At 41.7% G+C, this 15036-nt stretch overlaps 1 protein-coding gene across 1 annotated transcript in view; it reads right to left on the bottom strand.

Annotated features, from left to right (window-relative positions):
- Positions 1 to 15036, bottom strand: part of LOC109931870 (sodium/hydrogen exchanger 3-like) — a 136746-nt gene that overhangs the window by 41084 nt on the left and 80626 nt on the right. The window contains exons 4-7 of the mRNA XM_048614942.1: positions 12375 to 12453; positions 9323 to 9500; positions 7863 to 8083; positions 887 to 1089 (exon numbers count right to left, since the gene is read on the bottom strand). Of these exons, the coding sequence (XP_048470899.1) occupies positions 887 to 1089; positions 7863 to 8083; positions 9323 to 9500; positions 12375 to 12453 (681 nt within the window). The remainder of the gene's footprint in view (positions 1 to 886; positions 1090 to 7862; positions 8084 to 9322; positions 9501 to 12374; positions 12454 to 15036) is intronic.

The following is a 15036-nucleotide window of genomic DNA, read 5'->3' as shown; positions in this document are numbered from 1 at the left end:
GAGGAGTGAGGTTCCGAAAGCTTGTGTTTTCAAATAAACCTGTTGGACTATAACCTGGTCATGTGATTGCTGACCTTGTCGACCCCAGTCCAACACCGGCACTTCCACTACTTGCCTAATAAGAAGGTAAGGTTTTTGGGGCATAGATGAGAAAATGGAATTCAAAACAAACAGATCTGCCACGATCTCATTAAATGACAGAGGATCTGGATGGGCCAAATGGCCTACTTCTGCTCCTAATTCATATGCATAAATTCCTATGTATTATCGTTGGCTAAAATACACTTTCCCTTTAAATCTTACCAGACCTATGTTGGACAGCATCGCCAAAAGGTGATACAAATTGATTATGCAGACCAAGCTTTGTTACAGACCAATTAGAATTCTTGCAACTGGAGTCTACTTCAAGAGATAACAGCTTCCCATCCTGTGGTCCATTTTTATCCTAATAATAGCTTTAGCTCCATATATTGTCAAAGGGAATAGAACAGAGACTGTTTACAACATAGTCTGTGCTATTGCATGAAATGTCTTGGGTTTCTGTAATAAAAAAAGTCTATCTTTATATAATGGCTTTTACACAGTCAGAGAATTTCTTTTTAAGAGTGAGATTACTGTAGTTGAATAGGAAACACAGCAGCCAATTGGTCACATCAAAAACCCAGAAACAGCAAATTGGTAACGACCAAAACAACTGTTTCACTGATGTCGGTTGATAAATATTGGTCAGGCTACAGGAGAGAACTCCCCAGCTCTTCTTCAAAATAATGTCATGCGATATTTAAAGTCCACACAAGACCTCAGTTTAACAGCTTATTTGAAAGATAAAGTAACTTTTTGATTGAAGTACCACAGAAGCTTTGGACAGTACAATATTGATGGTTACCTGAAAGATGATTGTGAAATATACCACAATGATGGTTGCACTGACAAACAGTCGCTTCTCATGTACGTACTTCAGATCCAACAACACCACCAGAGCAAAGGCCATTGACCCACGCAGGCCTCCATATGACATCACCACCTGATCTACAATCCCCAATTGCACCACACGGTAGTGATTGAGAATCCAGGTCTGAATTACAACACCTAAAATATTTAAACAGTAGGAATATTTTAGTTGAAACTCAAATCTGCTATCATAACACCTTCAAGTCAAGGTCACAGCATATTCAAACCACTGAATTCTTTGAACCATGTGATGTTTTCTAAGATTGGTATCCAAATAGTGCATAGAATACAATCCCTACAGTGTGGAAACAGGCCCTTCGGCCTAATAAGTCCACACTGAAACTCAGAACATCCCACCCAGACCCATCCCCCTATAAACCCACCTAATCTACACATCCCTGAACACTATGGGCAATTTAGTACAGCCAATCCACCTAGCCTGCAATCTTTGGACTGTGGGAGGAAACTGGAGCACACCCATGCAGAATGTGCAAACTCTACACAGACAGTTGCCTGAGGGTGAAATCGAACCCAGGTTCCTGGCGCTGTGAGGCAGCAGTGCTAACCACTGTGCCACCAGCTGCCCCATACAAAGCACATACAAATATATAAACTGGGAGGAGTAAGCCACTCAGCCCTTCAAGTCTCTTCCACTATCCAATAAGATGTTGACTGACCTAATTTTAACCTCAAACCCATATTCCTGCCTTCCCACATAACATTTCTCCTGTTTGCTTAGCAAGATCTGTCTATCTTCGCATTAAAAATACACAAAGATACTGCCTCCACTGCCTTTTGAGGAAACATTCCAAAAACACTCAATCCTCTGAAAGAAAAAGAATTCCTGAACTCTGTCTTAAATGGCCAACTTTCATTTATTTTTAAACAGCAATCCCCACTTCTAGAATCTCCCGTCAGAGGAAATATCCTTTGCTCATTTATCCTGTCAAATGTCTTCCAAAATCCAATGGATTCAAGCCTAGCCTTTCCAAACTTTGCTCATTAGACAACTGTCCCATTCCAGGGATAGTAAGAACTGCCGATGCTGGAGTCAGAGATAACACAGAGTGGAGCTGGAGGAACACAGCAGGCCAGGCAGCTTCAGAGGAGGGGAAAGTTGACGTTTCGGGTCAGGACCCTTCTTCAGAAATGACATTCCTGCTCCTCTGATGCAGCCTGGCCTGCTTTGTTCCTCCAGCTCCACACTGACAGGCACGGGAATTCCTAGAAGCCTGGCACTCCACGAAGAAAGCCATTAACAAACACATAGAACTTGACCCCATATACATTCCACTACGTAGGAAAACTGGAAGTGAGGCAATCCAGCTCAACTGACTCCAGAGCTTAAAAACCAGCCAAGAAAACACACCGATGCTTCATCGGAGGCTGCACTGATGATGTTACCCAGCATGGTAATGAAACGTCTACGGAACAACAAACCAGCTCGCCAAGCCAACCAACCCCAAGACCCATTCCAGGTCTCAGTTCAGTAAATCTTCCTTGAACTGCTTCCAACACATTTACATCCTTCCTTAAATAAGTGGGTAAATATTGCACACATTACCCCAGTACAATCTTAACAATACCTTGTACAACTGAACCATAATCCCCGTATATATGTATTCAACTTCTCTTGCAATGAGCAATAACATTCAACCTTCTTTCCTAACTATTTGCAGTATCTACATACCAACCCTTTCCAATTCATGAACTTGGATGCATGCACTCAGATCATCTGCATCTAAAAACTCGACAATCTCTCATTATTGAAAATAATTAGCTTCATTTTCAGTTTTCCTGCTGAAATGAACCATTTTACATTTTCCCACATTAAACTCCATTTGTGCCCACTCACAAAACCTATCATCTGGAAGCCTCCTTGTTTCCTCTTCAAAACTTATCTTCCTCCTGATCTTTGTGTCACCAGTAATTTTAGCAACCTTACCTTCAGTCTCTTCATTCAAGTCATTTATATAAATTGTAGTCAGTTGAGGTCCTAGCACTGATCCCAGAGACGAACCACTCATTACATGTTGCTGACCAGAAATGACTCATTTATGCTTATTCTCTGCTTCCTGTTAGCCAGTCAACCCACAGTTCCAACAATTTGCTAAGTGCTGTTTCCTGGTGATTATAAATTTCTTGAGTTCCTCCTTCCCTTCCCGATTGACAGCTATTTCTGGGATGTTACTTGTATATACACTGTAGTGAAGACCAAAATAAAATTCCAACTAAATTCATTGACCACCTCCTTATTTTCTATTAGAAGTCCCCAGGTTCATTTTAAAAAGGACCAATGCAAATTTTGTTAGCTTCTTTTTAGCTGTAGAAACCCTCATTATCTGTATTTATATTTTTTAGCTAACTTTCTCTCATACACAATTTTTTCTCTTATTAATCTTACTGTCATTTTTGACGTTTTTACAGTCTGTCAAATCTTCTAAACTGCCATTCATCTTTGTGCAATTATATGCTTTTTCATTAAGTTTAATACAATTGTTAACTTTTTTTAGTTATCGATGGATAGTGGGTCCCCCCTTTGGAATTTTCTTTCTTGTTCGAACACGCCTAATTTATGTATTTGAAATATCCACCATGTCTTTATTGACAGATCCCTCAATGCAAATTGTCAGTTCATTTTCACATGCTCAGCTTTCATGCCCTTATAATTGTATTTAGTTTTCAACCCACTCTTCTCTTCCTCAAAAGTTAAGTAAAATATAATTGTATTATGATCACAGCTACCTACAGGCACTTTCCCCATGAAGTCATTAATTAATCCTCTCTCATTGGTCAATACCAATTGTAAATAATTAATAGGCAGTATTTTGAAAGCAATGCAATGTAATCCAACCAGGTCCCGAATGACACAGCCCATGATACGATATTTGGGATGATCGCAAGAAAAGTCCAGCCATAACAAACAGTTTTCAAGAAAGGGACCACTGCTGAGTGATACAAGGTCTTCAAGGATGAGAAAACAAACCTCTGTGGCCTTCTGCCCAGAGCCACAGTCTCCTGCAGCAATAGATTTTGGTTCATTGCAGCTATTGCCATCTTCAACAGTAAAGCTTGCACTGGTCATATGTTCTCTATCTCCTTCTTGCTTTTCTTCCTTCCCCTGTGCCCTTTTTGCTGCTCAGGGTTCCACCTTTTGTGCAGAGCATGTTCTCCCTCATCACCACAGGGCCAAAACTCTGCCACTCTTGCCATCATTGCCAGCTGGAACCTTCCTTCTGGCCCAAGTGGCTGCACAACTCGCGTTCGCAGTTTTGCCCCTGTGATACCAGGGGATGCAAACCCAATTCAGAGCTCTGACCCTGGGTTTCCATTCTCCTTGCCAATTACATAACCCCAATGACATTCCTGTACAGAGTGTCCTGTTGACTATTTTCTGGGGCTGGGTGATGCGTTGGAGGAGTCAAGACTGGACCCTCACTCTGCAGCCACCTCCCTCCAGCTGATCTGTTTCAGAACAGAATAGTCCATGCGTTGCTTTAAATAATGGGATTTCCACCATTTACAAATGAGTTTTAAGCTATTTTTATTGGCCTTCATCAGGAAGAGAGCACAATTCTTGTTTCACCCCATTCCACCATTCCTGGTGATTATTACTGCAGTCATTATTAGCTCCTTAAAATTAACAAGTCACCTGATGCCAGTATATTTGAGGCCTGACCTCTCCCAACACATTGCTATCTTCTGGGTGCCTCTAACATTCAGTGCCTTATATTTATCTGTTTTTGTAGTTAAAGACACAAAAAATAATACTCAGATTCTTCAAAAGCATATAGATAGGTCAAGTGAGTGAGGGTTTTTTTAGTTTTTGCTGTGGTAAGACAAATGGAATATATTTTTAAATCATGAGAAACTGTCACATGTTGGTATCCAGACAGGATTTAGCAGCCTCACACTAGAAGCTCAAACATATGGGCACAAGACGCAGTCAGAAATGCAAATAATATGTTAAGTCTTTATTGCAGGTGCGTTGGAGTACAAGAGTAAGAATGACTTGCCTCAAACGTACAAGGCTTTGGTGGGATCACATCTGGGGTATTGTTTATGCCTTCGGCCTCAGAACTTAAAGAAGAATATACTTGCTTTACAGAGGGTGCAACAAAGATTCATGGGTTGAGAGAGTTGTCTTTTGAGAACAGTTTGAGCATAGGTGGCCTTTACTCGCTATAGTTTGGAAAAATTATCTTATTGAAACATAAGAGTCTGAGAAGGTTTGACAGGGCACTTGCTCTGAGGCTGCTACTCCCGGTCAGACAATATAAAACCAGGAGGCACAGTCTCAAATGGGTGTCCATTTCAAACTAATACAAGGAGAAATTGCTTCACTCAGAGGTTTGAGAATCTTCAAAATTCTCTACCCAGAGAACTGAGGATACCTATTCACTGAGTAAATCAAAGGCCTAGATCAAGTAGGCTTTAGGGCTGACAGGGTGAGGGGTAAAGTCATCAGACAAAAAAATGGATTTGTAGTTGAGGATCACTATGCTTGTGTTAAATGGTGGGAGTAGGTCATATGGCCCACTCCTGATCCTATTTCTCTTTTACATCTTCTTTAAGCATGTTTCTTAAATAAACAATGGGATCTCTGCTCATGATCAACCAAAACCCTTCTGAAAACTAAACAGCCCTGGGGAGAGTTATCGAACAGAGAGACGTAGGAGTGCAGGTACATAATTCCTTAAGAATGGCACCACAGGTAGACAGGGTGGTGAAGAAGGCATTTGGCAGCTTGCCTTCATTGGTCAGTGCATTGAGGACAGGAGTTGGGATGTCATATTACAGCTAAACAAGACATTGGTAAGGCCACATTTGGAGTACAATTCTGGTCACCCTACTATAGGAAGGATATTACTAAACTGGAAAGGGTGCAAAAAAGATTTACAAGGATGTTACCGAGACTGGAAAACATGAGTTATAAGGAAAGGTTGGATAGGCTGGGACTTATTTCCCTGGAGCGTAGGAGGCTGAGGGGTGACCTTATAGACATTTATAAAATCATGAGGGGCATTGATAAGTTGATTGGCCAGGGTCTTTTCCCCAGGTTGGGGGAGTCCAAAACTAGAAGACATGTGTTTAAGGTGAGAGGGAAAAACATTAAAAGGAACCTGAGGGGCAACATTTTCACGCAGAGGGTGGTGTATATATATGGGACGAGCTGCCAGAGGAAGTGGTAGAGGTGTGTATAATTACATTTAAAACACATTTGGACAAGTACATGGATAGGAAAGGTTTAGAGAGATATGGGCCAAACACAAGCAAATGGGAGTAGTTTAGTTGAGAAATCGTGGTCAACACGGATGGGTTGGACTGAAAGATCTGGTTCCTTGTTGTATGACTCTATGACTCTAATGTTGGATAATAACTGTATTTAACTCAGTGATTCTCAGCTGATTAACTACCGGGCTGGATTTTACGAGGAGTGACAATCTCATACAGAATGCCACTCTGGCTCTTTTCTTACACAAAAGAAGGGAGCTCCACACTTCTGAGGCGATTCCACACAGGTCTTCTTCGGAAATGTGGGGCCGTTCTTGCATACTGACAGCTTTTTTGTAGTGTAGAACTATCAAAGTGATGTGAAGCATGCTCCCTTTCGACAGCAGTTAGCTGACATGTTGTGAAACCTAAAGGTTCTGACAGACACGAGACAACTGCTGTCGATTGGCAAGTACAAAAAATAGTTGTGCTGTTAGGGTGCTGAGGAGGCTAGGGTGCCAGTTGGGTAGGATCTGGTGAGGCAGGGGTGGTGATGGTTTGGGGCTGACAGGGTTGTCGGTGTCATGTTAAGTTCAGCAGGAGGAGTAGTGGGTATCGAGTGATGTGGGAGGGAATGTCAGGTCAGGGTGTGGGAAGTGTAAAGGATCTGGAGAAAGTGTAGGTGGGTGTGTATTAGGTAAGTATGGGGTCAGTTAATGTAGTTACCCAAGAGTTAGAGTAACTATTTAACTAACTTCATTGGAAGCCAATTTAAATGGTGACTTTCAGGGGTTTTGGGAAGTGCCTAAAAGAAAAATTTCATGTCCTCTAAAATCCGGAGTGTACAATGATGGAGATTCTGCAGAGTCATCTTGCCCATTTCCCATCTACTCTGGCATAATGACTGTCTGGCTAATCAAAAATCAGGGCCATTATGTTCCTTCTATGGATATGGATGGCAGGATTTTCTACTTGAACACCCGAGCCCACAATCTTCATTCCATTCAATTTAGTGAGTGGAAAGTCTCCTCATGATGAATTTGACTCCTTTTGAAGCTCAGGAGGATAGATAGTCAGATTATCAAATATGTCTCTACAATTCATCTTTGTCCATCTCCTCCAAAGAACACTTCCATCAATATGCGCACACATTTATCCCCCTATTAAGTAAATAACATATTGATTATTCCCTTCAAAAAGAGGGACGAAAGCTAAATGCTGGAAATCTGAGACAAAAACAGAAAATGCGAGAAACATTCAGGAGGTGGTACAGCATCAGTGGAGAAAGAAATAGGGTTGATGTTGATGATTTTCCAAAAGGAGTGGAAGATATAAGAAATGAACAATCTTAGGTGAGGACGGTGCCGGGGAAAAAGGGCAGGAAAAAGATTAAAGGGATTTGCCTGCCTTGCCACAATTGCAAGATCATGGAATTGAAATATTAACTGTCTCTGTCTCCATGGATTATGCCTAACCTGCTAATTGCTTCCTTCAAAAAGGAATCAGTTAATTGTCAAATTTGGAAAGGTTCTAATCCACATCAGAGAGGGAAAGTTATGACGGTTAATTTATTTTAACAAAAGAGTTCATGACTCTCACATTACGTTAGAACTACTTTTTCTTATGTTAACCAATTTCTCCCTTTGCTTGTGTGGTTACAAAAGATTTGATTAGCCCCTTAAGCATGAAGCACTCACCGATGACTCTGTAGATAGAGATGAAAACCAGGGTGAAAAGGATAAATGGTGTATTCCATGTCCATATTGTCGTATCCACTGCAGATACTCCCAAAAACATGAAGATAATGGTTTCCGCTCCACTCGCTAGCATTTTCATTGCATACTTGATGGTGATAATCGACTGCACGCAGAGGTTGGCTTGCACATATTTCTGACAGCAAATGCCACAGAATGCAATACTGGTGGAAAAGAACCAAAGCTATTTAAGGTTGGAAGAACGGAAAACTCAACATGTCGCCCCCAATAAATCAGGCTAGAATATTGAGGTCATATATTCCCCTTGCACTCCTATCTGGTCTGGTCAACCTTAGCCTCTTTCAGTGAGACCCAACTGGATAATCTTGAATAAAAACCAAAAAAACTGCAAATGTTGTAAATCAGCAACAAAAGCAGAAATTGCTAGAAAAGCTCAGCAGGTGTAGCAGCATCTGTAGAGAGAAATCAGAGTTAACATTTCGGGTCAGTTTTGAGGAAGGGTCACTCGAGCCAAAATGTTGACACTGATTTCTCTCCACAGATGTTGCCAGACCTGTTGAACCTCTCCAGCAAATTCTGTTTTGGTTGTGGGTCATCTCAAACATGTGCTGAGTCTGGGCTGTTTGCTCCTAGGCTTTCTGCAATTATTGTTCCATCAGAAAATTCCTAGGAAGCTCTGGAGAAACCAGTGTTTCATGAGCAAGGAGGAATCAAGGTCTTTGCCCAGCTTCTCCTATTGGAAGAACTGAACTGACTGCAGAAACGCATTGGCTCTCCCAGGTACTGTTGTGTTCCCATTGATGAAAGAACAGAGATCTGTGGCCACTTATGGAGACCTCAGTGAAATTTCCTCCAATTTCAGAAAAGAAAACTGAACAACATCCAAGGCTCCATTTATCAGCACAGAAGTGATGGCTGTCCACTAATCTCCAGAATTAACCCATTGACAGCCAAACTGTAAACATTACAAGCACGTGAATTCCCATCATTTTGTTAACTTTCTTGAACTGAGTGGGTCGGGTGGTGTATTTGGAACACTCACCCAATTTCCAATCTTTACATGCAAATGCAGTTTTCTGAGGAACAGGAAAAGTCAAACCTGATCCAATGCTCACCCAACATCCAGGCCGACTCCAATTCCAGCAAGGATCATTTGGTAACTATCAGACACTTTCTACTCTCACCACAGGAGCCCAGAGACACCATGGCTGGTTAAAACTGTGCTCCTGATTGAAATCAGCAAACTCAGTGCTAAGTGGGAGTTAAACCCAACACCTTCTAGCTGCAGTTTTGTCAATGAAACCGGGAAGGGAGTTCCTCCATCCCTTTTCTGTTGGATATCCCCATCTGTACCTGAGAATGATCTTTCTGGCGCTAACTACATGCAGCTGAGGGAAGATTACAGACAACATTGATCAGTTTTTCTAAAAAAAAATACTTACGCTAATATAGCAGAGAGGGAAAGCATATCCGAAGTGAGGTAGGACAAGTATGAAATGACAAAGACAAATCCAGGTTCGATCACCCTCACGTGCTTCGTGAATCTGGTTACCAGGGCCAATAGGAATCCAAAGATGATGCCAATGGCAATTCCACCCAAACTTACAACAAAGAAAGAAACTAGGAAGAAAGAAACAATCCCATTAAAACTGCAGTCTGATGTAAAATATGGCAAGATGTGAACAAGGATATTAATGCATCAACATGTTACTGTATATTGGCAAACAATGTTGGATATTAATATTCAGACAGCATCTTTATTGCAGTAACACACAAGACACTTAAAGTGTATGTTACCAAATTAAAATTTGACACCAAGCCACCTGAGATGATTTTAGAATAGATGATCAAAAGCTGCGTCAAATAGATAGGAATTGAAGACCAGCATCTAGGACAAAAGAGAGATACACAGGCAGAGAGGTTTGGAGAGAGAATTCTTTAGCCATTAGGGCTTTGCTAACTAATACAGAGCCAACACAGTGTGGAGCTGGCGGAACACAGCAGGTCAGGCAGCATCAGAGGAGCAGGAAAATCGACGTTTCAGGTCGGGACCTTTCATCAGGACTGGGGAGGGGGAAGGGAGCTGGGAAATAAATAAAGGGAGGAGGGGTGGGGATGGGGGAAGGAAGTTTTAAAATCTCACCACCACCGACCTCATCCCACATCCAAACTTCGCTCTCATCCCTGCCTCCTTGACCTGACACAATCTGTCCATCTTCTTCCCCACTTATCTGCCCCACCCTCCCACTGACCAATCCATACTACCCCCTACCTGTATCCACCTATCACCATCCCACCTACCTTCCCCCAGCCCCACCCCTCCTCCCTCTATTTATTTCCCAACTCCCTTCCCCCTCCCCATTTCTGAAGAAGGGTCCTGACCTGAAACGTCAACTTTCCTGATCCTCTGATGCTGCCTGGCCTGCTGTGTTCACCCAGCTCCACACTATAGTGACTCTGACTCCAGCTTCTGCAGTTCTTGCTATCTCTGAATGACGAGCCACTAATGTTGGAGCAATTGTAATCAGGAATCTGCAGGAACCCAGAACTGAGAAATGTAGGACTGGAGGAAGGTATTGAAATGGCTGCAGAAGGGTTTGAAAACAAGAATGAACATTTTAAAATCAATGTGTTGCTTAACTGGCAGCTAATGTAAGTCAATAATGACAGGGATGATAATGGGTGGGATCTGGTGTGACACAGACCCAGGAGCAGAGTTTTGGATAGACTTAAGTTTATAGCAGCTGGGAGGTTGACCAGGAGTGCAATGCCACAGGCATGTTCAGAGGGAGCAAAGATTTCAGCAGCAGATGAGCTGAGGCAGGGGACAGAGCTGGGTGATATGACAGAGCGATTGTAATCTTAAGGAAATGCGTGGATGTGAAGTAGGGAGTTCATCCTGCAGTCAAATACAAACCTACGTTTGTGAGCTTTGGTTCAGCTGCTAGGCAGAGCTATTGAGTCAGTGGCTTAGAAACAGAGTTTGTGACAGGGGCCAAAAACAACAGCTTTGATCTTCCCAGTATTAACACTTAAGAATATTGCAGGTCAAATCGTTGTCAACTCTGAGTTAAGAGATTGTAGGTTCAAGTACCACTTCAGAGATTTACACATGTAATCTAGGCTGACATACCAATGCAGTACTGAGGGAGTGCTTGCATTTTTTTCTCATTGTTAAATTGATAACATAGAGTAACTTGCTCGGCTACAGCAGAGGGATGTTTAAAATCATATGCATTGTTGTAGGACTGGAATCACATACAGTTTGCATCAGATAAACCTGGTTTCTTTCTTCCAAAGGACATTAAGCAAACCAGTTAGGTTTTATTATGTTTGTCTTCTTTCTGCTCCTTATGCTACAGTAGATGACAAATGCAATCTCCCTGGCCCCACACTCATCCCTGGAAAATCTGAATAACAAGGATACCTACGTCAGACTCCTATTTATTGACTTTATCTCTGCCTTCAACACCATAATTCCAACCAAACTCATCTCCAAACTCTGAGACCCTAGGACTCTGCACCCCTTTCTGCAACTGGATCCTCGAATTTCTGACCCACAGGCAGCAATCAGTACCAATAGGCAACAACACCTCCTCCACGGTAATCCTCAACACTGCAAGGCCATGTCTTCAGCCCCTTACTATACTCATTATGCACTCACAACTGTGTGGCCAAATTCACCCAACTCCATTTACAAATTGGCTGATGACACCACCATAGTGGTGTTGGATCTCAAACAACTACAATACAGATTACAGGAAAGAGATACAGAGCTTAATCGAATGATGTAACGACAACAATCTCTCCCTCAATGTCAGCAAAACAAAGGAGCTGGTCATTGATTTCAGGAAGCGGTATGGAGGACATGCTCCTGTCTGTATCAGTGGTTCTGAGTTGGAGATAGTCAAGAATTTCAAGGTCCTAGGAGGAAATATCACCAACAATATGTCAATGAATAGTCAAGAAAGCACACCAATGCCTCTACGTCCTCAGAAGGCTAAGGAAATTTGGCAGGTCCACAATGACTCTTACCAATTTTTATAGATTGACCATTGAAAGCATCTGGATGCATCTTAACTTGGTATGGCAACTGGTCTTCCCAAGACCACAAGAAATTACAGAAAGTTGTGAAGTCAGCACAGTCCATCACGAAAACCAGCCTCCCTTCCATTGACTCAGGAAAGCAACCAACATAATCAAAGACCCCTCCCACCATCTCCCATTGGGCAGAAGATACAAAAGTTTGAAAACACATACCAACAGATTCAAGAACAGCTTCTTCCTCGTTGTTATCAGACTTAGGAACAGACCTCACATATATTAGAGTTAATCTTTCTCTGCAACTTCTCTTTAGCTGAAACATTATATTTTGTACCCTGATGTACTTTTGGAAGGTATGATTTGTCTGGATAGCACGCAAAACAATACGTTTCACTGCATCTCGGTACATGGACAATAATAAATCAAATCAAATCAGTAGGACTCTTATACCTATGCCTTTGAAGTAGTCCAGGCCTTGAATATTCCCTGCTCCAACTGCAACAAATGAGTTAAAGACATTATACAGCACCTAAAAAGGGAGACAAAAAATACACTCAAGATCCACTCAGGTTACAGGAAAGACATTTTATAGAACCTAATACGAAGTGAAATACTGAAGATGCTGGAAATCTTAAATAGGAAAACAGAAAAGAATTGAAATACTCAGAAGCTCGGGCTGTATTTGTTGCAAGATTCAAATTAACAGGCTGTATTTTTACAAAGAGTATCAATGCGCTGACATCAGTTAGTCTCTAGCCAGTGCATGCTGGCAGCAAAACCTGCTAGGCAACCTGGCCACAGGCAGTCCCTGTATTGGCCTCCTATTGGTCGCCTGTCTAAATAATAATGATGTGTAGGTTCCTGATGCTCTCCAGCAACAGGGCCAGAAATTCTGGAACCACAGCAATGCCACTGGGATGGGTAATCCTTGTAAGGAATGTAGGAGATGTGAAACCTTCCAGTGCTAGGTTAGGTACATTGAGAAATTCACAAAGCCAAGGGTTAGGTCAGTTAGCCTGATGGCTGGTTTGCGATGTAGAGTGACGCCAACAGAGTGAAGACAATTCCTGCACCAGCTGAAGTTACCATGAAGGACTCTCATTCCCAATCTCTCCCCTTGCCTGAGGTTGGTGACTCTCAGTTTAAACCGCCACGGGTCGTTTCTCTCTAGAGAGAGGGCAGCCATGTGGTCTGGTAGGACTGTGGCAACTTTAACTGATCTGACTGGGGCCTCAATTCCATTTTTCCACCTATTCCTCATCACCTTAGTTTCTTGACTAAGAATCTACCTCCAACTTACGCTCATCTCCTTGTGCTTCACCACATTCTAGGGAAGGAGGTTCCTAAGACTTACAACCCTGCAAGAGTTTAGAAAAAAGTCTGCTTATCTTGGTCTTGAATGGGAAACCATTAGTTACCACGAAGCCTTCTCTACTGTATTGTGGGCAGGGACGCCATCTCCATTTTGTTGGCATTTATCCAGATGGTAGCAATCACCCTACCATCGAGAAAGAGCCAAAGGCAACATAAAATGATTCCTTGTTTGTCCTTTAATCATATAAATCAGCTGCCTGCCCCCATAAGGTGACAACCACTCTGCATTTGATTCTGCTGTTAGTAAAATGGCTGACAGTGAGACAGGGAGAATCCTAGTGGTCAGCAAAATCCAAGCCAATGTTCCAAGTCAATTACTTTTCATCAGAACAGTTAGAATGAAAGCTCACCAACCTGAAAGGTAAACTCTGATTTTCTCTCCACAGATGTTGTCAGATTTACTGAGCATTTCCAGTCTTTACTTTAAAGAACTTTCCTGTTCTGATATGAAAAGCCCCTGAATTTATATATCTTAATTTCCAGTATGGGATTTCATGACACCTTAAATATTGAAACAGACACTTGGTAGCACAGAATTTGAATACTGATGAAATGAAAAACATGTCACCAAAGTTTTTTGTCTTAAAAATGTAAGAATACCATATTTCAAATGATCATAACAATTTATATTACAGGAGAAAAGGTGCTGTTTGGTTGCTAAGTCAACACTGATTGGCTAAGGTATTGCCATGGAGTAAGCAATGTGGGAACTGGACTCTAAAAGATTCTGGTTAAATCAGAAAAGACACAAGTCTTGAACATATTCCTTTTGTTTGCAGAGATTTGGTTTGTCCGAATGAATCTACGTCACTTCTAGTGGGCACAAAAAAGCCACATTATGAGTTTCACTGATTACCTTAACTTGATTTTTTTTATTGTTTTAGCACATTCAGGATTGTTCAGCAGGTATTGCCCAATTGCATAATGACATCTAACAACAGATACAGTGCTTTAAGTTTTCCAAACACTGGCTGGTTGAGTATAGTCTGTAGTCTGACTAATATGAACAATACAAGGAACACGTCATTTGATTTGATCAGCTAATTGTTGGAACGTAGAGCCCATTTACTTGACATTGCACTAACACAGGAATTCATATATGGCATTGCTCAATTGTATGGTACGCAGATTATTGCAACAGTATCATCGGTTAGCAGCATGAACTCGAGGCATTGGGGTGGAGGAGCTTGGATTCAGGCCCATGGCTGAGCCAGAAGTGGGAACTGTTCCAAAGACCACCTCAGTTTATTAAGAGAAGACTATAAGATGAAGTTTATAGATTTCTTTTGGCTTTATATTCTGTGTTTTGGTTTATTCTCTATGTTTTAAGATGGCAGCAGAGAGTGGTGACATTAAACAATACTTTTCACTGTATTTGTAACAAATACATGTGACAATAAATATATCAAATCAAATCAACTACAGGTTAAACAAACTGTCCCATGTCATTACTATGTAGTGGCTGCACAAATGGCGCTTTCCATTAAAAGGACGCAGCCTTCAGTCAAATAAGGCCCCAGTCCAGATTAAGTGAGCTAAAGTGCTTAATCTGGGCAGTTAATGACGCTACTACAGGAGTACTGGCTTGTCAGAGGTGCCACTATCCTGAAGAAATGTTAAAACTCTGATCCATTCTGCTGGTTCCATTAGCCCAGAGGGACACAATGGACTGCATGGCTCTGTAAAGAAAGAACAAATTAAATACATCAGAGATAGTAGGAACTGCAGATTCTGGAGA

Source organism: Rhincodon typus, chromosome 2 (genome assembly GCF_021869965.1).
Source record: "Rhincodon typus isolate 14 chromosome 2, sRhiTyp1.1, whole genome shotgun sequence".
Classification (NCBI taxonomy): domain Eukaryota; kingdom Metazoa; phylum Chordata; class Chondrichthyes; order Orectolobiformes; family Rhincodontidae; genus Rhincodon; species Rhincodon typus.
The sequence above is the reverse complement of the archived record's forward strand: the minus strand, read 5'-3'. Positions and strand labels throughout refer to the sequence as shown.